The 24,200-nt window shown below is 42.9% G+C and overlaps 1 protein-coding gene across 1 annotated transcript; it reads left to right on the forward strand.

The window, feature by feature from the left end:
• The first annotated feature begins 194 nt into the window (after positions 1-194).
• LOC129327554 (polycystin-1-like) lies at positions 195-24,080 on the forward strand. Its single transcript, XM_054976306.1, has 12 exons — positions 195-421; positions 1,920-2,115; positions 2,983-3,150; positions 4,009-4,152; positions 5,767-5,977; positions 7,442-7,565; positions 8,476-8,625; positions 10,692-10,756; positions 13,423-13,640; positions 19,994-20,196; positions 21,345-21,536; positions 23,922-24,080. Exons 1-12 carry the CDS (start codon positions 287-289, stop codon positions 24,078-24,080), a joined length of 1,965 nt encoding a protein of 654 aa, XP_054832281.1. The 5' UTR covers positions 195-286.
• The last annotated feature ends 120 nt before the right edge of the window (positions 24,081-24,200 follow it).

Here is a 24,200-nt window from a genome sequence, read left to right on the forward strand (position 1 = left end):
CTTCAGAGCATAATATAACTTTAGAATTTCTTTCTCCTTTGTCTCTGATCATTGCCTATAATTTTGACAACATAAAAATCCAAAGGTTGCTGAAACAGTTTGTGGAGGTGTGACATTAGTGTGCTTAAGATAATTTCATAGCTGTCCATCTGTTCTGCCTAGTGACCACCTCTACGAAACTCATCAGGAATATTACGTCAACATTACCAGTCGCTTCTGCTGCTCTCTTGTTAGTGCCCACATCTCTGTCTTTGCCAGTCTCTGCCAGTACTTCCATTTCCCCAGCATGCAATGGAGCATAGAGGGAGTGACCCCAACAGCTGCCTCCAGTCCCAAGGAAATTGTGTGTCAGACAGAACATCTCACTGTCTTTGGGGCTAGCCTCTTTGTGCCTCCTCACAAGGTTATCTTCTTGCCACCGGTAAGTGAAATGGAAAGTGATTGGGTAAAACTCATGTCAGTCAATGGGCATTATCTTGCTTATAGTCACCGGTCTGAGGTCGATGTGGCTCTAACCATGTGCGTGTTCCATGTATTGCTGCCAACCAGGTGCTTTTTTGCAGTCCCAAGTAGGTAGCAAAGCCAGGAAGATTATGTATACATGGACGGAGTGGAGGATAGGTTTGTGTGGGGAAAGGTGCATCTGGGTTGGTAGGACAGAAGTTGAACAGCTCTGGCATATTCTAATGAACCTGGAAATAGCCAACCCAACCAGTCTTCTTTGGCAATGATGCTGTCTTTGTGTCAGAGTTAGAGAACCCCTCTTGTTATATGTAGAGACACTTCCTTTGTAATGTTAAGGAACCTGGATACAGTCACAAGAGGAGTCATTGACTGAAATAAGCTGTTAAGTGCTCTGTTCAGAAGGTCTGCCAATAACAAAAGGAGCCAAGTTGCATGATATCACATTTGCCTGATTTTCCCCCAAGACCATTCAGTTGTATCCACATCAGTTACAGGTTGGCTGTCAGGGATGTGTGCATATCTGTTGTGCTGAGGTTTGAGGGTTTATTTCCTATTTGCCTTCCTGATGAGGAGGTAAAATTGACAGAGCCATCTGGGAGGTGAAGAGGAACTAAGCAAACTCTCTGAGGAGTGATCTTTGCAGGCTCTAGAGAGGTGAAACCGACAGAGCTTTCTGTTCTGTCTTTTAAAATCCAGCTTCTTGGCTAACATTGCGTCTCTCTTCATTTGAGCATCCTTGTGTAGTTTGTCTCATGTAGAGAGACTCTGAGACAGCACGGCTCAGCAGAACCCCATTGAAAGTGGGGAGCACAATGTTCTTCATGATAGCTGCCTTTCCAACCAGCACCACTTACATCTTGTCTGGGTTCAGTTTCAGTTTGTTAACTTTCAACCATTTGACCACAGCTGCCAGGCAGTAACTCAAGACCTCTGCATATTGATGACATCCAATTCCATAGCGATGAATGATTTCACTGAAGGGACTCTTAACACAAACGGAATGCGCATACTTATTCATGGATGGTATAGAATTGAAAGCATTTTTCCCTTGTCTTTTTCATGTATTTTTATTCCAGGGGTTAAAAGAATAGGCAAGGGAGAAGCTTTTTGTAAAAGTCAGGTGGGCTGAGATTGAGGAAGAGTTGAGGCATAGAGGAGCTCTGTGTATTCCACCCAGTGAGTTCAACATTGTATAACTAAGGAATATATTGCTTTACTGTGAATGCACTGCAGAAGGATATCTGGCTTGTAAGCCTCTAAATAAGCCACTCACAAGATTTGACAGAGGACTTTGTGACTCCTGTCTAGTGACTCTGTTGTGATGGGGAGTGAAGAAGCTTGACTGCCTTTGCTTGCTCTGGTTTCTCCACTGGTGGTCTGTGGTTAGCCTATGGCGGAGCCTCTTGGTTTCCCCCCCCTCCTTCCCTCCTCTCAGCCTCTGTTCTGTCTCGCAGAAGATGCACTTCCAGCAGAGCCCTTTGGCAGTCATCACTTGCTGCATTGTCTTTGCCATCTACCTGGGACTAGCACTGATAACCCACAAGCTGGATGATATTGATGTCGCTCGAGTGGGGGTTATCCCTCGGTGTGGCCAGCCTGGACGCTACAAATACTGGGTGATAGTGAAGACCGGTTGGAAAAGAGGCTCAGGTACAAGGAACAGTGACTGTTCATCTGTCTGTCAGATGAACATCCCAGCTGGGGCTGGGGTTTGGGCCATTTAAAGGGCCCTGCTGCTTGCAAGGGGCAGGAAAAGTTTAAATGTCCATTTCCCTGGTACCTTTCATACGAACCAAACGAACCAGTAGACCAGTTCGTGGAAGTTCGTGGAAACAAGCTTCCACAAACCACTGGTTGTGAACCACGAACCGGGCTGGTTTGTGGGGGGGTTTTTTGGTTTGTATTTAGGTTCATGCCCGTCTCTGGTCTTGAATATGACCACACAGAAAGTAAGTCACTTGAGCGTCCCTGTGCAAAATGTCTTGTGCAGAGAGACTGTTTGTCCATGCAAAGCAGGGATCAGAGTACTAAAAGCTTTGTTCCTTGCCCCTCGATATTCTGTATTCATGGATGACTGGAGTCTATTGAGCAGAAGAAAAATGGAGAATAGAGATATCTGTAACCCACAAAAGATTTGGTTCTTGCTGGGTCTAGTAAGGGGTATCTTTATATATTCTAGGCTGGGGTCCCCAGCCTTTTTAAGCCCATGGATACATTTGGAATTCTGACACCTGGCTCCATCCACTTCCTAAAAACACTCGGTGGGTTCCAGGAAAGGGTCCCATGGGCACCGCTATGGGGATCCTTGATCTGAGCCTTCTGAAGAAAATGGAAATCTCTTTTTTCATGATGAATGAAAAGCCCAGAATGCGAATCACTATGAATACATGCTAAGTCTTTTGCAAAGCTGGTCCGCTCATTTCATTTCCTTTTCATCATCCATCATTGACTGTGGAGAAATAATATTGTAGTATTGTAGAGGACCTTTACTTTATGCTATCTTTCTATCTTTTCAAGGTACCACAGCTCATATAGGGATCAGCTTGTACGGGCTGAACAAAAGTGGCTCTCGCCACCTGGACAAAGGCTGGGCTTTCCAGAGAAATAGTCAGGATATTTTCCAGGTGGAGACAGATGCAAACCTAGGAGAGATCTGGAAGATCCGCATCTGGCACGATAACACTGGTATGGCCTGTAATTAAGGATTGCTGTTTAGTACAAGTCAAAACCTTGGCAATATTGCCTTGCAAGTCGGCTATAAACAGAATAAATTCTATGAATCAAGCCGCAACAGCCAACATAAAATCTTTAAGTGTTCGTGAGTCGGTTATCAAGGTGATGGCCTTCCCCTGTTGTTTCTACCTAGCATCTGGTGAATGAACATGGAAGTACCATTTAAATACAACTGATAGACCTTGTGTTTCCATAATTTCTCTCGTTTTTTAAATATGCATCTGCATTACTGATCTCTTCTGTAACTGGTAGCATCTTCTAAGTTAATTAGAACTAACATATTGTTCAGAGAAGCACTCCAGGGAACTCTCTGTTTGAGGACACCCGGGCCTGCCAAGATCTTGTCTCCTTCAGGTGGGCCTGTAAGATGGAGATGTTCCACCAGGCATATGGTTGAGGCCATCAGGGTCTCCACCAAATGAGCCTCTCTCCCGGTCTCCTCTATGTCTGTAGACCCCCCCATATATGAGTGACCATGTATGGTTAAGCGGCACCTCCACCTCTGTCAGATGTTATATGGATTTTATACGGTGAGCAGGTGTTTTATTAGAAAGCTGTGTTAATTGATTGTGATTTTATCTTGTATATTTTATCTTGTTGTAACCCGCCCTGAGCCCACTTGCAGGGAGGGCGGGATATTAATGATAATGATAATGATAATGATAATGATAATGATAATGATAATGATAATGATAATGATAATGATAATGATAATGATAATGATAATTCATTTTGTCTTTCTTGAACTACTGCCATCTAGTGGTTTGGGGATGTTTTCTAAATAGTATTTTTCTTTTTCTCTTTGCTTAGGGCTGGACCCTTCTTGGTATTTGCAACATGTCATTATATGGGACAAGCAGACAAACAATATGTATTTCTTCCTAGTGGAGGATTGGCTGTCTGTGGAAAATGAAAAGAATGAAGGAATGGTGGAAAAGGAGGTGCTGGCAGCATGTGAGTGTTAGCACCGGTAGAACTGTAGCTCTGAAGCACAGTTCTCAACAGTTTTATTGTTGTTGTTATTGTTGTTGAGATCATGCCCAAGTACAACCCCAGTGCTCTATCTTACTCTCTCCAACATTACTGCTCTTCAGAAGGGGTTTTATTGCTCACTTAGCCTTGGGGATTGCAGTTCTGTGAGTGAGCGAGGGATCTCCAATTCTCTGCATCAGACTACAACCCCAGGGAATTTTTAGGGAAGCCGTGCCTATGAAATTGGTATAAAACGGGTAGAAGTTAGTGCAGGTATGCCTTTACCTATAAGCAGGGATTTTTCTTTCTGGGAAAAGAGGTGGTGGAACTCAGTGGGTTGCCAACACAGTGGGCAACTCTTGGCAGGAGGTGCAAAGTGCACGCATGCTCCCAGGGCCAATGACGTCACTTGGGGTCAGCTGGAACAAGGGGGGAGTTTATAAAAGTTTAAATCGCCCTCGGCGAAAATGGTTGCATGGCTGGTGGCCCCGCCCCCTGATCTCCAGACAGAGGGGAGTTTAGATTGCCCTCCGCACCGCAGCGGAGATCAGGGGGCGGGGCCACCAGCCATGTGACCATTTTCAAGAGGTTCCGGAACTCTGTTCCACCATGTTCCAGCTGAAAAAAAGCCCTGCCTGTACCACAACAGTTTGTAATCATCCCAAATACACATCCTGTCAGACATGGTGTGAACAGTAGGGAAGAGGGAATTGGTGGAAGTTGGACTCCCCCCCCCCACACACACACACTTTGCATGAGGAGAGGTTCAGTTCTGCTTATGCAAGTCAAGGGATTGTCTACCGATAACTCTTGTTTTCTCCAAGCATTCTAACATGGCTAAATATTTGAATGTTTTCATAATCTGGTCCCATTTTACTGAAAGCTGGGGGGAAATGCTTTTGATAAAAATATAGATTCTTACTAAAACTATCTCTTCCACTGTGTAATGTATTTTTATTCATTGCTGTTTGTCAAAAAAAGCATTTAAAATGATTAATTATTTACAAAAAATACACAATATTTCTGTGAGAACTAAATTCATATTTTAGAGGTGATTTTTAAAAGTATTTATTCTATTTGAATTGATATTTTCATGCTAAATATCTTTTAGGGCCTTAAGGTAGAAAACTGAGGTGCAGATATTTTAATAAATATTTGTAAGTATATGTCAGTTTGCGCATCCGAGAAGTTTCACACATACCTAAAGACATAACTGATGTCCCAAATGATTGAGGAGTCAAAGAATTATATAATTATGAGGATACTGATTTTTAAAAGTATTTCTTCTATTTGAACTGATATTTTTATGGTAAGTATCTTTTAGGTCCTTAAGGTAGAAAACTGAGGTGCAGATATTTTAATAAATATTTGTAAGTATATGTCAGTTTGCGCATCTGAGAAGTTTCACACATACCTAAAGATATAACTAATGTCCCAAATGATTGAGGAGTCAAAGAATTATATAATTATGAGGATATTGATAATGGACAAAGGAAATGATGATGGCCAGTTAAGAGGGAAAGGCTCATGTTTACACTCAGGAGGTGCAATTAGAAGGAAAAGACAGCAAATGATCATTCCCATTATTTTTTTCAGGTCCCCAGGAACTGAAGTGCTTTTCCCGTATTTTCCCTGCACAAATGCGCCTTGGCTTTTCTGACTGGCACGTGTGGCTTTCTGTTTGGAGCCGCCCTCCTAGTAGCCATTTTACCCGAGTACAAAGGCTCACGTGCTGCACGCTCATGGTTAATCTCTTCTTGGCTGTATGCACCACCTGGTATGGAACCATAGGCATTGAGGGACACAGGTGGGTTGTTGCGTCTTGCTCACGGGGGAGTTTGTGGGATTGGGGGAGGGGGCTTGTACAGAAAGCACCCAGGAATGGAAGCATGAACTCATTCAAGCAGTATTTAGAGGAGATCTTAATGGATGCAAATTGCTCCTCTGGTGCTCCCAGCCCAGCTAATGCAAGATTATGCATTATGTGCGTAGCCTAAAAACTATGTCCTTGTAAGTGAGTTTGCATGAAATATGATCTTAAAGCCAAGACTGACTTTTCAGATTCATTGTTGACTAACAGTGAAATCCTGTCTAAGCCCATTGATTTCAGTGGGCTTAGACTGGAGTAACTAGCTTAGGATTTCACTGTAAGAGTGTAATTGCACATGATATTGGAGAATAAGGATCAGATTCCTCTAGGATGTAAATTGCATTAAAAAAGAACATGATGGGGCAATGTTGACTGGGGCTGCTATGCTAAGAAAGGGGAGACAACTCCCTTGCATTTACACTGTTAGTATATACCCACATATATTGTCGAAGGCTTTCACAGCCGGAGAACGATGGTTGTTGTGGATTTTCCGGGCTGTATAGCCGTGGTCTTGGCATTGTAGTTCCTGATGTTTCGCCAGCAGCTGTGACTGGCATCTTCAGAGGTGTAGCACCAAAAGACAGAGATCTCTCAGTGTCACAGTGTGGAAAAAATGTTGGCAGGTAATTTATATCTACTCAGGAAGGTGGGTTTGGGCTGAGTCATCCTGTAAGAGTTTCCCAGGGTGTGGAATGCTAATGGAGGGAGGCTTCACTGTATCCTGAGGAGGTTCTTTTGCATATGGATTGGAGCTTGATATGCTAATCCTCTCTGCAGGGCTATTGTAGGGTGTAGAGTCTTTTGTTAGCCTGGTGTTTTTCAGAACTGGAAACCATGCTCTATTCATTCTTAAAGTCTCTTCTTTCCTGTTGGAATTGTGCTTATGCTTATGAATTTCAATGGCTTCCCTGTGCAATCTGACGAAATAGTTGGAAGTATTGTCCAGTATTTTAGTGTCCTGGAATAGGATACTGTGTCCTGTTTGGGTTAGGCTATGTTCAGCCACTGCTGACTTTTCCGGACGGCCAAGTCTGCAGTGTCTTTCATGTTCTTTTATTCTTGTCTGGATGCTACACTGTGTGGTCCCGATGTAAACTTGTCTACAGCTGCAGGGTATGCGGTATACTCCTGCAGAGGTGAGGGGGTCTCTACTGTCTTTTGCTGATCGTAGCATCTGATGTATTTTTCTAGTGGGTCTGAATACTGTTTGTAAGTTGTGCTTATTCATAAGTATAACTAGGCCCCACGTTTAGGTTCTGAGGTTCATTAATAATAATAATAACACTTTGTAAACCGCTCTGAGTGGGCATTAAGTTGTCCTGAAGGGCGGTATATAAATCGAATGTTATTATGTTATTATTATTACTAAATATCTTCATCTGTTATGTTTTTTTCTTACAGCAATCCTCTGGGAAGGCAGACCTCCATGACAGCAGAGAGCATTGCGGTTGGAGTCGTTGTGGCTGTAGTGGTTTACCCCATACAACTACTCGTCACCTTCTTCTTCAGGAAAACCTACAGTAAGGTACAGTCTCCACCCAGTGCCATCAGTCACAAACATAAGGAGAGAAAGCTTCTCATACCCCATGCCATTCAAAGCAGCAGTTAAGCATGAATGTAATCTTCCACTCAACAAGTGAATCTACAGTTGTTGCAGAATTCCAAAATACCTAAACTACGTCAGATTACCAGAAACATATCCAAGCTACAAAAGATGAATTACACAAGGAGGAGCACGTGAAGGGAGTCGCAACATTAGCTGGGAAGCTGGGTTTTAAAAGAGACTGGAAGGCTCTGTCAATTTCCCCTCTCTACAGAGCCAGGGAAGATCACTCCTCAGAGGGTTTGTTAATTTCCTCTTTGCCTCCTAGAAGGGGAGGTGAAACTGACAGAACATTTGGGAGACAAAGAGGAAATTAACAAACCCCCTGAGCAGGGATCTCCCAGGCTCTATAGAGAAGGGAAATTGACAAAGCCTTCCGATCTCTTTTAAAACTCAGCTTCCTAGCTAACATTGTAACTCCCTTCACATGCTCCTCCTCGTGTAATTCATCTCTTGTAGCTTAGCTCCGCATGCCATTCAAAGCAGCAGTTAAGCATGAATGCAATGTTCAACACAACAAATAAATCTACAGTTGTTGCGGAATTCCAAAATACCTAAACTACATCAGATTACCAGAAACATATCGGGCACAAAATTTACACTGAAGTTCTTCTAAAGAAGTAAATCCATAATCCATTGAAGTTACATCATTCCTTAATTTGTTCTGTAACTGTAAAATGCCTTGGGAATTGTCCAACCCTTCTATAAGCAATCAAATGCTCAATGGGTGGGCACTGCTCTTTGACTTGGAGACTAGCTGAGATACAGGCGCCCAGCTGAGCACTTGCATAGGAAGGAAAAGTTGAATAATCATGTCCTCTGTTTCCCGCAGGTCATAATAGAAGACCCTGATCCACCGGCTCAGGACACCCAAACGGTTGAGATGGAAGTGTCTCTGAAGTGTTCCAACCTGGGTAGCTCCTCTTTCTTATCTATCCCAGGGAGACTGGAGTCCATTGTGGACATGGGTTCCATCAGCAGTGTGAGTAAAACCGTTATGTGAGCTTGCTGATGGTGATAAAAAGAATTTCCTCACCATGAGAGGAGGCATACCTTCAGTTTTCATATGTTGCTGCAATCACCTTTCCCTCCTCATGTTGGGTTCTTGTTTTTATTTAAACAGAATATACATCATGATATTTTATAGTGAATGTTCTTCACTTGCATGATCTTGCAGCAGCACTATATGGTAGAGCACTAGTACCGTAGTATATTGGTTAAGTGGTTGGGCTGCAAATCCCACTACTGCCTTGCGTTTAGTAGGTGGCCTTGGGTCAGCCACTCCTTTCAGCCCCAGCTCCCCAGCTGTATTGGTGGGTTAATAATAACAGTGACTTTGTTCACTTCTCCGAATAGGGCACTAATCTGTTTCAAAGAGTAGTATTAATCTTAATATTATTATTAGTATTAACTCTGTATTGCAAATAAAAGCCTCAAGTCTGAAAGACACGGAATTATAGATTAGGTGAGATTTTAAGTGGAAAATTCCTGGGTCACCTGTCTTATTCTAGTCTGATCACATCGAAAGGCAACTTGTATTTTTAAAAATATTCTTTCACAAAATGAAGTTGTTTGTTGATGCTAATTCAGCCAGCTATGTTTTAAAGAGTGGTGTTGCAGAAACAATTTCAGCAGATGCAAATTATTGTGTCGTAGAACTGCAGGATGAAGAAAAGCCATTTTTGCCTAAGTTCTGTCTTCTACACTGCTATTAAAAGGAAAGAAGTCTTGTCCTCTTGTTACAAACCCATGCACTCTAACATTGACTCCAGTTCATTACAGTATAACCACTGGGACTGGCTTGCATCTCTCCTCTAAAAGATACTGGACATGATTGTTACAAATGGACTTAGTTCCTTCCAGATTTACATTTATATGGCTGGGATTTAGGGTTGCCAGTTTCTGGTTGGGAAATTCTGGGAGATTTGGGTGGGTGGAGCTTGGAGAGGGCGGGGTTTGGGGAGGGGAGGGACTTCAGCTGGCTATAATGCCATAGAGTCCACCTTCCAAGACAACCGTTTTCTCCAGGGGAACTGATCTCTGTCACCTGGAGATCAGTTGTAATTCCAGGAGATCTCCAGCCACCACCTGGAGCCTGGCAACCCTACAGGATTCTACAAGCCACAAGTGCAAGAAACTCATGGAAAAAGATATTCCCCACCTTTCCCATCCCCTCCATCAATCCTCAGTGATCCCTGAAAAACTGGTACTGAGGTCCAAACTAGATGTGATCGTTTCCTCAGATTGGATCCATGGACACTTCTGCCATTTTTAAGTGATTTTAAAATGCTGTGAGGGCCCAGCTTGACTGGGCCCACAGGACAACGGGATGAGGCCCTCTTCTTCTCCCTGTGCTTGCTTAAGTGCCAAAACAGCCTTGGAGGTGTGTGTGTGGCTGTCTTAGCACTTGAAAAGGCATGGAGGGAACAGGAGCACCTCATCTTGCTGTGCTGGGAAGTCTGCTCAGAATCGGGCCCTTGTGGCATTTTAAAATAACTTTAAAATGGTGTCATCATCCATGGGTCAGACTTGTGGAGGCCGTGACAGCTAGTTTTGCCCTGAGAGCTGGGCTCCTCTTGTGTACTAAATGCCTTGTAACTCAGGAGGCTGTAGTGAGGAAGAGGAATCGGGCGAAATTGCCCTCCTCTGTTGCAAACAGAAGAAGCTTGGAGGAGCAGACACTCTGCTTGCATGAAGTAAAAATTCACCCAATTTCCTTCTCCGCACTGCTCTCCAACATGCCACATGTTGTTTTGCCCACAAGAGTTGCCCACTCCTTTTGAGGAGTCATAGGGCCAAGCTACACATGACGAATGACACTTGAACGGCAAGTGGATTGAGTGGAGGGCAAGTGAACAGGGAGAAATACACTTGCCATTCAAGTGTCATTCGTCATGTGTAGCTTGGCCCATAGAGGGCTGCTGGGAGAAGGGTAAAATGGGGACGGTCTACCTCTGTGCTCACAGTTCATAGGAACCAATCAGCCCTATGGCTTTATGAAGCCTTAGCAGCTACCTTCTTTCCTCTGACTGCCTTTGCTCTTTGCAGGAGTCCCGCATGAGTGAAAGTCCAGCTTCCAAACAGGAGAACTTTGCGGGAGCCAGAAAAGACAGGTAAAACACAGAGCTGGGAAAAGAAGCAAACCTCTACCAAGTTATCTGATAAGAATCCTTTATTTAAAGAGCAAATTACTTTAGAGAGATTGCAACAGACAGGAAGATCATGGAGAGATGATCCAGAGGATGTAGCAACTGGTCTAACTAGTGCAAGAGCCAGAGTCTTTTCCCCATACCATTTTTAACCCTTGCAGAACAGATCCTGGCCCCTTTAGACACCTTCCTTATTTCATCATTATTTTCTTGTATGATCTTAGGCAGGGCTTTTTTTCTGGAAAAAGAGATGGTGGAACTCAGTGGGTTGCCCTAGGAGAAAATGGTCACATGGCTGGTGGCCCCACCCCCCTGATCTCCAGACAGAGGGGAGTTTAGATTGTCCTTGGCGCGGAGGGCAATCTCAACTCCTCTCAGTCTGGAGATAAGGGGGCGGGGCCACCAGCCATGTGACCATTTTCAAGTGGTTCCGGAACCCCGTTCCCCCTCGTTCCAGCTGGAAAAAAGCCCTGATCTTAGATGAACATCAAAGCATCAGGCAATATAGACACTTTGACGCCAGCTTCATATGCAATTCAATATTATCAGAGGCATCCTAAGCACAGTTACACCATTCTAAACCCATTAGGTTAGATTTAACCAGCCTTTCTGCTATTGGAAAAGGGAGGAGAGGGTCCTCTTTGACCACTGAAAGGGCTGTTCTGGGGATCATGGGACCTGCATGGACAAAAGACCTCTGGAATGCAGGTTGTAATACTTGGTCAAGCTTGAGCTAAGGAGCTGGCCGGATCCCACCCACTAACTTCAGTGTGTCACATACTCTTGTCTGAAACACATATCGATTGAGTAAAAAGGAAGCAGTCCTCCTGACAATTGCTTCATTTTCATGTGGGTTGCTTTGCTCAGCTAAGTTCTTGCTGTACATCCTGGAAAAAGATAAGGCTCAATGGCTGGGCGGTGTAACAACAAGTACAAGAATTGCTATACTTATTGCATTATAAGAGCCCCATGGTGCAGAGTGGTACTGCAGCCCAAGCTCTGCTCACGAGTCACGACCTGGGTTCAATCCTGACGGAAGTCAGGTTCAGGTAGCCAGCTCAAGGTTGACTCAGACTTCCATCCTTTTGAGGTTGGTAAAATGAGTACCCAGTTTGCTGGGGTAAAGTGTAGATGACTGGGGAAGGCAGTGGCAAATCACCCCGTAAAAAGTCTGCCAAGAAAATGTCTTGATACGACACCCCCCATGGGTCAGTAATGACTCAGTGCTTGCACAGGGGACTACCTTTACCTTTACCTTATTGCATTAAAAAAGTCTTCAGCTCAGAAAAGAACCCATGATATACCAAGGGTAAGTGGCAAACTTGAGGATTATGGTATGATCATGTGGAATTTATGTCATAGAGCCTATATTAGATAGCTACAATCAAAAGACACCTGAATCTCTCAGACATGGGTTGCATGAGAATATTTAATCTTGCAGAAAGTGCTTGGATTAGATTCTTTAAACTATATTTCATCTTTTAGATCTTATTTATAGGATAAGGGATTATGATATGTATGCATATCTACTTCTGATTTCATTTGTATATGGAATTCTGTGTGATCTCTGTATATACATTGTTTCAAGATTGTTTAGATTGATTTTAAATAGAAGTCTTAAAAGTCAACAATTAGTGATTTTTGCCTGGGATATATGTTTTTCACTACATCTGGACCAAATAAACTTCTGATTTCTCTTCAATCAGAAGACTGTTAGAAAGAGGCTGAAGAAGAGAACAGCTCTTTTAATACTTTTCAGTGATTTAAAGGTTAAAGCATTGCTTAAAATAGACAAAGAGACTGTTTCCACGTCTATTTTAAATTAATGCTCCCCCTGCAAAAGGGGATAGTGCTCGTTGACAAATGGACATAGAAGGGTTTAACTTTGCTTAAGATGGCGCTGTAGATGAAGGATAATAATTTATCTAGCACAAATCTGTTCTTGGCTCATCTCCTATTTGGATGTTTAAAATTATCTATAGCTGAGATGAGAGAATTCATATGAAAAAAAATGAGGAATTATTATATTCTGAGCCTAGTTGGGATAGCAGCTTCCAACCTAGATTATTCCTTAGACTGACTTGTATGTAGCATCTCCCAAATGATCTGGGGCAATTTGAAACGTGGCTGCGAAAAGCAGATAAATAGGAAGGTCTCCTTGAGTGGTTAAAATTGTCCAAGACCAAAATCACTTGGCATGGACACTTTGTGCAAGAAAAGGTACCCATATGGCTGCTAATGCAACAGGTAAGGCAGTATCTGATAAGCTCTTCAGGAGGCCCTTCAGCTTTTCCATCTATATCTGTATTGCTCCTCAAAGACGATGCCTATTCAAACCACACGTACTTGGTAGTTCCGTGCTACCTATCTGTTGCATTTGTATCTTGCAGTTTCTCCAGGGTGCTCTGCTCAGAGTAGTGTGTTAAATCTGTAGCTTCATGACAAATTTGCGAGGTAGGGTAGACTGGGAGCTAAGCTGAGTGGAGATTTGAATCTGGCTTTCCCAAATTCAAACCTAGCAATTTAGCAGCTCCATCATAGTGGTTTTTCTTAACAGAACAAACTGTGTGAGCTTTTTTTTCATGACCAAGGACAGATCTCATTAATGTGTCATTTTTAAAAATCTGCAGGGTTGTAGAACAATGGCCCTCATGCAACAGCATCTTTGATATCCCTGACTTTTGGAACTCTGATTCTTTGACAAACCGGCGTCGGATTCTCAAGAGGAAGAAGGCCCTGGTAAAGCTAGGAATCAATGAGTCCCTCTCCAGTGCTGATGACGATCCCTTATCGTTTTCCTTAGAAGGTTCTGAGAACAGCAGAAGGTCCAGCTCTGGCCATCACTCAGGTAACTCAGCCTATTTGGTGTAGTGGTTAAGAGCAGCAGGACTCTAATCTGGAGAGCCAGGTTTGATTCCCCATTCCTCCACTTGAAGCCAGCTGGGTGACCTTGGGCTAGTCACAGCTTCTAGGAGATCTCTCAGCCCCACCCTCCTCACAGGGTGTTTTGTTGTAGGGATAATGATGACATACTTTGTAAACCTCTCTGAGTGGGCATTAAGTTGTCCTGAAGGGCTGTATATAAATCAAACGTTGCATATTTTATGGCGCCTCTGCTCAGTCTTTCTCTCACACATTTCCCCCCTATATACTGTCAGGGCTTTTTTTCAGCAGGAACGTGGTGGAACAGCGTTCCGGAACCTTTTGAAAATGGTCACATGGCTGGTGGTCCCACCCCCCGATCTCCAGACAGAGGGGAGTTTAGATTGCCCTCCGTGCCTCTGGAGCAGCACGGAGGGCAATCTAAACTCCCCTCTGTCTGGAGATCAGGGGGCGGGGCCACCAACCATGTGGCCATTTTCCCCGAGGGCAACCCTCTGAGTTCCACCACCTCTTTTCCCAGAAAAAAGCCCTGTATACTGTTACAGATTTAACCATTGTCAGAAAGTGATCAAAAGTAGAACTGCAAAGTTTAGTTGGGAGATGAATCAATAAAAACTTGACTTGATTAATCAGGGTGCCGTTTTAATTGGTAAAGACAAATTTGATTGATTAAGGGCACATCTTTTCAAAGCTATTTTGGTTCTGAAAAATATTAAAGATGGCATTTCTAACAATAAGTAGTTTTTCTTTATTAATTGCTTTTCTGTATTACAGTTCTTTATCACAAAGAACACCTATAAATGAGATTTGGGTAATATACCAATTTGTTTGAATTAAATTACTCAGGCAGTTAAAGACAGATGATTCATCAATTAAAAATTCTTTCATTGGTGAACAGCCTGAATTTTAAGGGAATGGAGATACTGGTGGTATAATATCCCAGAACCTGGATTAATGGACTGCCGCTGAGATGGTACATTATAAGAGGCAAAATGATTGGAAAATTTTTAACCCCTTCTTTTGAATGAAAATGAGTTATACAATGTGTTTGCCCTAAGTAGGAAGGAGTTGCTACAGATGCGACTTAAAAAGCAAACTCCATTATCTGAGCAGTTATAAGAACCAACCTTCATTTGTAGAACTCTGCCTCCATTTCCCCATGTTTGTTCACTTCTGCTTGTTGATATTTCCATTTCCTACTACCATAGACACAACAGGACCTGGCCTACCTGTGAGGCCACCTTGTATAGCTGCAGCTTTTCTTATCCACAGAGAGAGTTTTTCTCAGTTCTGTCAAAACCAAACCTCAGGAGAACATCTCTGATTGTGTGACATCTGACAGTGGCCGGTTTTCACCAGAAGCAGAGACAGATATCGTCTATGATGGGTACGTATCCTTTCTCGTCCAGATCGCCAAGTTGGCCCAGCACACCTGCTGCTGGCACAATGTCATCACTTCCCAGAAGTGGCATCATTGTGGCTTGCCAGGAGCACTCACCTCCTGGTAAGTGTTGGCCCCGCCCCTAACCGGGAGGGCATAGTGACTTAGAGCCAAGCTACAAGTGACGCCTGACACAAGTTGGACACTTGTCAGCTTCCCTCAAGTTTTGATGGGAAATGTAGGCATCCTGGTTTTACAGCTTGGCTCTCCATTACAGCTGCAAGACCAGGATGCCTACATTTCCCATCAAAACTTGAGGGAAGCTGACAAGTGTCCAACCTGTGTAAGGCGTCACTTGTAGCTTGGCTCTTAGCAACCCTAAACTATCATAGTTGCTAAGAAGGGATTTTCAGGATCACTACAGGATGTTACTGATCTTGAAGGATCCACCAATAGGAATCTTGGGTAGGACAAAGTAGGTCAGCCATGGGAGAAGAGCTTGGAGTACTACCACTAGGAGAGGCCATCATCCACCACTGATGTTTTTTAAAGATCAAGTATTTTCATATACCTCATTCTCTAAAAGAAACTTCTGTGTTGCAGATTTAAAAACCTGTTTTGTACAACTGTCTTAGGTGTGGCGAGCCAGTGCCTCGTGGGGTAATTCACACTCAAACCACTTGGCTATGAAACTGACCTGAATACAGATTTACTGCAATTCTGAGGCATTTCTTTTTATGGCAGAGAATGCATATTCTGACCCCTTCTTTCCTTCATATTTAGAATGCCTGTCTGCATCCACCCCCCATGTAGTGTGTGAGTGTTCAATGGTTGGTTCCGAGTCTGATGGAGCTTTTTAAACATTGGCCTAAAAGTCAAATCCAGCGTGGAACAATAACTTTGACCTTTTTATCATCTTGAAAATGACCTGTCTTAACCAGTATTGCCTGGACAAGGCTGTAAGCTGTCTACAGTGCCATTCTAAGCAGAGTTACACCCTTCTAAAACCATTTATGCCAATGTACCTAGAATGGCCTAACTTTGCTTATGATGGTACTGCTCAGGGCTCATTTTGAGGTGGAACGCGCAGGAACACAGTTCTGGCAGTTCCTCAAAGAGGTCACATGTCAAGTGGCCCCACTCCCGGCCATTTTGGGCTCGTTTCAGCTTGGATTGGGGCCGAAATGGCCCGGATCGCGCCTCTGATGGGTGGTGGATCACTCTCCCACTCAGCAGCGGCCTGATCCTGACCATTTTGGGCCCCATTTCGGCCATTTTCAGCCCCTTTTCACCATTTTGGGCCCAATTTTGGCCCTGAGTGGCCAGGATTGGGTCCAAAGCAGCCAGGATAGGTGATGCCAAGGGGTGTGGCATATGCAAATCAGTTATGCTAGTGAACCACTTCCGGTGCTGGCAAGGGGCGTGGCATATGCTAATGAATTGTGTGAATGAATTATGCTAATGAGTTCTGGAGGGTCATTTCTACAAAATGACCCCTGGTACTGCTATTCCCCGATCTCTTAAACAGCCACTCTTCCTCATGGCCATCTTAATAGCTTTGATATATCCTTGATCTTTAACTTCAGCATATTCTTTCCCTTCTTTCTGTATGGCAGTATGGAAAGTACCTCCAGCGGCTGGTCTGATGGGATGGCACAGCTTGGGAGCAGTTGTGGCTTTCTACAGAAGTCCATATCGTATGTTTCTGCTATGACAAGCATTGGCAGCACTTTCCTTTCTGATCTGGAACCTTCTCATGCCCCATTTTCATCAGTTTCCACCCGGATTGGTGCGTGTAAATCTTAAAGAGGATGTTGATGATACCACATAGTATCTCCTAACTCTGATTAATTTTTTCTTAGCACACTTTAACCCTCTCTTGTACATATGATTCAGGGGTTTGAAGGTTCTGATTTCTGATTGCATGTCAGAATGAAGATTCTGTACCGTGTTAGTGATTTTTTAGTTCAAAATCAGAGAGTTGTAATTATGCTGATTAATTAACATGGAACTTGTGCATACTTCCATGTAGATCACTATTGCCAGTGAGAAAATAAAAACCTGCACACCTATGCAGAGAAAGGAAGACAAGACAATTTCATGGCATTCTTAAAGTGGGAAAGAATATCCTAAAGGGAAAGGATACAGAAATATAGATTTTTCACCTGATAGGGAGGGACCACCTCCCTCCCTTCGTTGTTCCATGGCAGCTTCGCTCATCTGAACAGGGTCTCCTGCATATGCCATCCTGCACATGGGTGAAATCAACAACAGCCTGTGGTGGCTCCTACCCTGTGGAACGGCCTGCCCTGGGAGGTCAGGAGAGCCCCCCCCCTCTCCTAGCTTTCTGCAAACGATGCAAAACCGATTTTTTTTTTAACTTATACAACTTTTATTGAAAATCCAGCAATATACAAAAGAGAGAAAATCTGATTATACACAGATAGATATTACAGTTATTGTTAATTTCAAGACTAGATACATACATTTAGCTATTTCTGTACATTATCAACCCATTATCAACCCTTGTAAAATTTTACTATCTTAAATTTTAAATTTGTAATTTTGTGAACAATCTAGTCGTTAAAGCTGTTGCTTATCCTATGCTTTGCTAACATTGCTATTCCATATCAAGTTTCCAAAGATAAGAATTTGTAGTATAGTGATGAAACTGATTGTGGGTTATTGTTAGTAAGATATTCCATAAATGGATACCATTTCTCTGCAAAGTTTGAAGACATTGGATACGGTGAAGAGTGTTGTAATCTATCTGAAACCTTCTCCATAGCTATATGTTCCCAAACTTTATTATACCATGTGTTTAAAGTAGGTGAGTATGGGGATTTCCAGCACATCGGTATAGTTGTTGTTGCTGCTACCAAAAGTGAAGTGATCAGATCTTTTCTTATTAGTGGGATGCAAAACCGAATTATTCAAAAAGGCTTTTATATGGTAGGGAGGGGCTCCCAGATGCTTCGCTAATGAGTTAAGGACCATAAACTTAGCCACACTGTTGCCCTATGTATTGCCTGTTGTCTTAAATATGTGCTTCTATGAGCTACTTGTGCTTCACGTGGTCTAACATCAGCCCAAGAATTGCTTATGTTCTGTTTCAGCATTTCTTCAACTCTGTATTGGATTCTTACTAATGCTTTGGCTTTGTAAAATTGTGTTTATTTACCCTATGGCATTGTTTATGGAAATGTCCTTGAAATTGTCTGTGTTGGTCTCACACTGTGTAATCCGCCTTGAGTCTCAGTGAGAAAGGCAGACTATAAATGACATAAAACAAATAAATAAATTTACATTATTTATAGTCTGCCTTTCTCAGTGAGACTCAAGGTGGATAACAGTATTGTAAGCCAAGATGAACTACGGCTGGAACATCACATATACAATGCAATAGGTTACAGCAACAGTCAGTACACAGTAGTATAGTCTGCAGTTTCTATCCCCTTTCCAAAGCATCTCTCTGAACCATTTTGGTACAGTACAGCTCTCCTACCTGCGTAAAACTGCCTTCCTGAATAATTCAGTTTTTCATAGTTTGTGGAAAACCAGGGGAGTTGGGAGTCTTTCTAACCTCATCAGGCAGGCCATTCCACAAGATGGGGACACAAAACAGAGAATGCACATGAGTGGGCAATTGTGGATTTTGCCCAGTTGCAGGGTGGTGCAAATATAATCTTGTGATATAATTTGATTATAAATTCAACAATGTATGGGCATGGATGATCATGTCAAAAGATACCCCCCCACTCCAAAATTTAACTGTTGGAAGTTGCATTTTTGAGAAGAAGAAAGTTAAGGGAGATGAAGAGGAGTGCTTTAACACATTTCCAACTGAAAAAGCTACACTTAAGCAGCTCTTAACTCTTGCCAGGGAAAACGTACAGATATATTTTTCTCCAGCAGGTATACAAGCAGCTCAGGGTGGTATTGTTCATCAGAAAACGGACAGGAGAGGAAAATACTTTAAAAGTTCTTCCTCGATACCATTCTTCTACTTAAAAAGCCGCAACATCTGCATTTGGAAAAGGGAAAAAAAGTATTATGAAATGATTCATGGAACTAAACATAATGCATTGGTTCACCATAACCTTTTCTGTCATGGCATCTAGAATATGAAATACCCTAAAGAAAAATGCCTGGCCCGCTCTTTTTTTTCAGACTGTCAGCAAAAGCTATTTTGTTTAAACATGTCGGAAGGAGGAAGAAAAGTACATTTAGGAATGTGTTTATTGGGTCATACATCATATTTCTGTTTTTGTAATTCAGTATATTTTAATATATGGTTTAATATTTTGTTTTATGGTTTTTAATGATGTAGAATTGATTTTGTTAGTTGCCTTGGATGTGTAGAAAATGGGGATTGAATTAATTTTTAAAATGAAAATATAACCACCTTCAGTTGGTCTGACCATCATGACAATGGTAAAGAATTGGGTTACTTTCTGAAATAGGGCAAGGTTCTATTTATGGTTATGTGAAGGACGTAGTGGTCTAGAAATAGTTGAGGTAAGGATAATTATGTTCCTTCCTGCTGTATTGATATTTTAGGTTACTGGCAGTAGAGATTAAAAATTATTCTGCATGTTATTCTTGGGAGGAAGACATCCTAGGGTTATCGCAGATGGGGAATTTGGTTAAAAAAGGTAAAGGTAGTCCCCTGTGCAAGCACTGAGTCATTACTGACCCATGGGGGGACGTCGCATCATGATGTTTTCTTGGCATACTTTTTGTTATGGGGTGGTTTGCCATTGCCTTCCCCAGTCAACTACACTTTATGAACCTGGCTTCCACTGGGATCGAACTCAGATCATGAGCAGAGCTTGGACTGCAATACTGCCGCTTACCACTCTGTGCCACAGGGCTCTTATTCCCACAGGGGAATTTGACCAGGGCATAATCCTCATCCTTGGCTGTTTTTTTCCCAGGGTTGCCGCGAAGACCTCAGGAGTGGCTCTTCCCTGCTGGGATGCTGCCAGCAATCTACATGTTCATCTTCTTGCTGGTTGCTGGCTGTTTCTCCATCAACATCATCTATGGTTCTTTCTTCCTTGACCACACTACCTTGATGTGGCTGATCTCCTCTTCCTTTGCTTTCATCACTACTGTCATTTTTCTGGAGCCACTGAAGGTGACATTGAAATGAATTCCATGGTGCTCTTTGTAATTTTCCCAGTTATCCCAGCACCGGTGCATTTTTAAAAATACAGTAGCATCTACATGGTGATGATTTTAATTAATTTATTTATTTACTTTATTTATACCCTGCCTTTCCTCCCAATGGGGACCCAAAGTGGCTCACATCCTCCTCCTCCATTCTATTCTCACAACAACCCTGTGAGGTGGGTTAGGCTGAAAGCATGTGACTGGCCTAAACTCACCCAGCAAGCTTCCACAGTGGAGCGGGGACTCTACCCTGCGCCTCCCAGATCCTAGTCTGACACTCGAACCACTACACCAAAATGGCTCTCTGTACTGTATTTCTGTACTGCCTTCATGGAACTAAGAATGCAGGTTTTTGTATGAATTCCTTTTACCAGAGAAAACAAATTGAAATGGAAAACGGAGTGATTAAAGAAGAAAGGATATAGCCAAAGGGGTGCAGTTAGAGAAGAAAGGGGAAATCTCCCAGAACTACAATGGACTACAAAGATCACCTAGAGAAAAAGGCTGCTCAGGAGAACTCCATATTATTATATTATTATAATAATATTATTATTATATCCTGCCCTCTCCAGGCTCCACCCCCAAATCTCCAGGAATTTCCAAACCCAGATTTGGCAACGCTAAGCTGTACCAAAGGGGAAAGAGGGGCAGTTATACTCTATTGCCTGGGGCCCATGAAAACCTGGAACCAGCCTTGCAATAAAGGATAGGCATTTTGCAAGCAACCCTTATGTCCAGCCTTCAAAGTACAAATTTGTAGATATTGATTCAAACCCCTTTCTAATCAGCCTAGTTAAAGACGTGAAGGAGAGAGAGAGAGAGAGAGAGAGAGAGAGCACCATGAGGTCCTAAAAGTAAGAAGTAATGCAATGACCGTGTATGGAATTTAAAACACACCACTGGAGCACGTTCCACTTACCTCTCTGGTTGTCCTCCTAATTTTAGCTAAGGATTCCTAGGAATAAAAAGGAAACAGGAGATTTGGAGGGGAGATCCTTTCTGTGTTTGGTCATGTTGGTTTTACTTGTGGTGGTGGTTCTGTAGGCCAGGAGTAGGGATGACCTTTCGCCATCCCAGAGCCCCGCCTCTGAACCATCTTACCTGTTCTCTCAGGTGGTGGTGGGGGCTCTGCATGCTGCTCTCGTTAGCAAGCCGGTGGAGAGCGAAGGTGAGGTGCTGGTGGAAGAGCCCTTGGTGAAGCAGATGCCGGAGCGAGTGGGGAAGGTACGAGTGCCCTGTGGTTATGGGCTATTGCAAGCCAAGGAAGAGGCCAAGAAGGTCCGCTTGCTCAGGGGACTGATGTGGGTAAGTTAACCCTTCTGTCCAAAGGAAGTGTGACTTTTCACAAAGCAAGCAGCTGTAGCTCAATGGGAAAGCATTGGCTTTGCACCTTTGAAGTCCCTTGGCATTATTGAAAAGCTTTGAGGTACCTGATTGGAAAGAATCTAGCCTCTAGGGCCGTTTTCACACTACTAACCTGCTTCCCTAACATTGCGAAACATTGCGCAAAAAACGCGGAAGATAACATCTTCTCACGAGAGTTTTGCACGACATTGCGAGAGTTTTGTGCAACATCGCGCAAAACTCTCGCGAGAAGACGCTATCGTCTGCATTTTTCGTGCGATGTTTTGCAACGTTACGGAAGCAGGTTAGTAGTGTGAAAATGGCCTAGATCTTGATGGACTGCTGAGCTAGATGAACCAATGACGTGACTCAGGGGTGTAGTGCACCACCATATATAATATTCAGCAGCAGAAAAAAGCTGCACAGGTAGGGCAGTGAATCTGATGGTGTGTGTCATTGTGGTATGTGGATCATTCTGGTGCCTCTCCCAAATGCATGAAATTAATGTGTAGTGACATAATGGACTCCCTTTGCCATCTGCCCAGAATATCTCTGCGTGCGGTCGTGAATCTGGCTGCTCTGTAGGACGCTGCCTTACTTTCACACCTTGTTGAAACACATTTTTTTAGATTGGCAAATTCTATCGGCAATGGCAGTGACCCTCTGACTTCCGTGGAATGGAAAGGGTGTCACGCTTTTCAGGACTGGCCACTGGTTAACCTGCCGGTTGACGCATCAATTTCACACTGCCTCCTGCCTGCATAAGGCCAAGGGCATTGGATTGAAGGCAAGGGCCAAAGCGCTCTCTTTTTGTATCATAATTACAAATTCCAGTGGGTAAACCTTTTAAAGCAAAAAAATTTTTTTTAAAGATTTTTGTAGCAGGTTTTAAAACAGATTTAACCAAGCATGAGCTGTCGTGGGCTAGTGTTCAGTTCATTCAGCATCTGATGAAGTAAGTGAGCTGGAAGACACTAAAGGTTATGTCACATAAATGTGCTGGTCTTTGGGTCTAAACAACTGTGACAAAGATCAGGGATGTAAAAGGTAAGGATTTAACCCATCAACCCCCACTCAGTTTCACTAGTTGAAACAGGACTCCCTGTATGCCTGCACCTTAGCATTTGAAAGGAAAATGTGATGTTTAAAGGGGACTCCTCCTTGTTTTACCCTTGACAATGCTAATAACAGTTCAGGGAGATGAAAAATGACAAAAGTATGCTGAAGAGTGGCCTTGAGGGAGATGCTGTCTTAGGGAGGAGTAATAAAATCTGAACACGTTGCGCTTTGTTGCTGCGAGATGAACCCCCAGCCACGCAAAAGCTGTCCCCCTCACCACCAGCGGCAATCCTGTCGCAACTGTAGCACGAAAATCTGATTTAAATTTCAGAGCATATCTATTTTATGTGTTGATTTTTAACGAATTAGACAATAGTATCATGTTAGGACTTTCTGTGCCCACTAGATGTCAGAATAGATTTTACCTTTAATAATATGGCTAAGACTAGGGAAGGATAACGGGTTTTTTTCCCCTGAGAGGAAAGAGCCGTCATTGCCCACTGTCATTACTGATCAAGCAATTTTGCAGGTGGATGTGCTTCGAAAATCTGGAAATGTTTTTGTTGAGTGATGATAGCAAAACAAAAGACATGATATTGAATATCACAGGCAGTGATGGCGTACACATATCACCATCAGTGAGCTTAAAAACCATTATCTGTCCCCACTCTAAGCGACTTGTATCTTTTCTGTATTTACCTAAATGTTAGTGGGTTATATGAAGTCAAGGCCGTACAGTTAGACAGCAGATAGGAAACAAGTCTTGGGCCGTTTTCACATGTCGTTAACGAGCGCAACATTGTGCAACACTCACAGAACAGTGGTGTTTTCATGGCACGATTTCTGATGTCACCCCGTCATGATTCTGTTTTTGTGGCGCGATGACGTCAGAAATCGTGCCATAAAGATGCTAGCATTCTGTGAGTGTTGTGCGATGTTGCACAACGTTCAAGGCCGTGATTCAACTTTGTGCTTTGAACTGGAGTAGATTTATAAAACAGGGATATTCTCTTTTTTCTAGAACTACAACCTTTCTAGTTCAAATGGATCTGACTGCTAGTAACGCTACTTGTTATTTTTTACAGTAGTACAGCTGTACTATTAGCCAGTGTAAAGAGATTAATATTTGTGTGTATGGAAATGAAATAATAAATCCAAATTAGTGATTAGTAAAAGGTTTTTGCCTCTCTGTCACCAGAGTTAATGTTAAAGAATCTCCCGTCTGCGCTACTGACATTCTATTCCACATCATTTCAGTTCTATGCCATTTTTGTCCCTCTTCCACAGAACTGCATCACTCATATGCTTTTCCTCCTTGTGGTGCTGACCATCAATTACCGGAGTTGCTTCCATGACAACAACATCCACCTTTTGCATGCTGCTGTCAAACAGGCCATCACTGTAACAAATGACAAAGAATTGAACTTCACTTCTGTGCACAGGTGAGCTTCCCAGAGAGAAGACATATGGACAGAAGAGGTAGTTTGCTATTACTATAGGCACTTACGAATTACATTGCAAGAAGATGCCACATTACCAATTTTTCAGATTCTTCCAAGGGCAGGT

Source organism: Eublepharis macularius, chromosome 4, assembly GCF_028583425.1.
Source record: "Eublepharis macularius isolate TG4126 chromosome 4, MPM_Emac_v1.0, whole genome shotgun sequence".
In the NCBI taxonomy this organism is placed as follows: domain Eukaryota; kingdom Metazoa; phylum Chordata; class Lepidosauria; order Squamata; family Eublepharidae; genus Eublepharis; species Eublepharis macularius.

What these genes read in the sequence shown, in the direction of transcription:
- LOC129327554 (XM_054976306.1), top strand. Translation starts at nt 287, where the DNA reads ATGCAATGGAGCATAGAGGGAGTGACCCCAACAGCTGCCTCCAGTCCC. An exon ending in AAAGGAGGTGCTGGCAGCAT is followed by an intron (nt 4,153 to 5,766) that starts GTGAGTGTTAGC and finishes TATTTTTTTCAG; the next exon opens with GTCCCCAGGAACTGAAGTGC. An exon ending in ATAGGCATTGAGGGACACAG is followed by an intron (nt 5,978 to 7,441) that starts GTGGGTTGTTGC and finishes TTTTTCTTACAG; the next exon opens with CAATCCTCTGGGAAGGCAGA.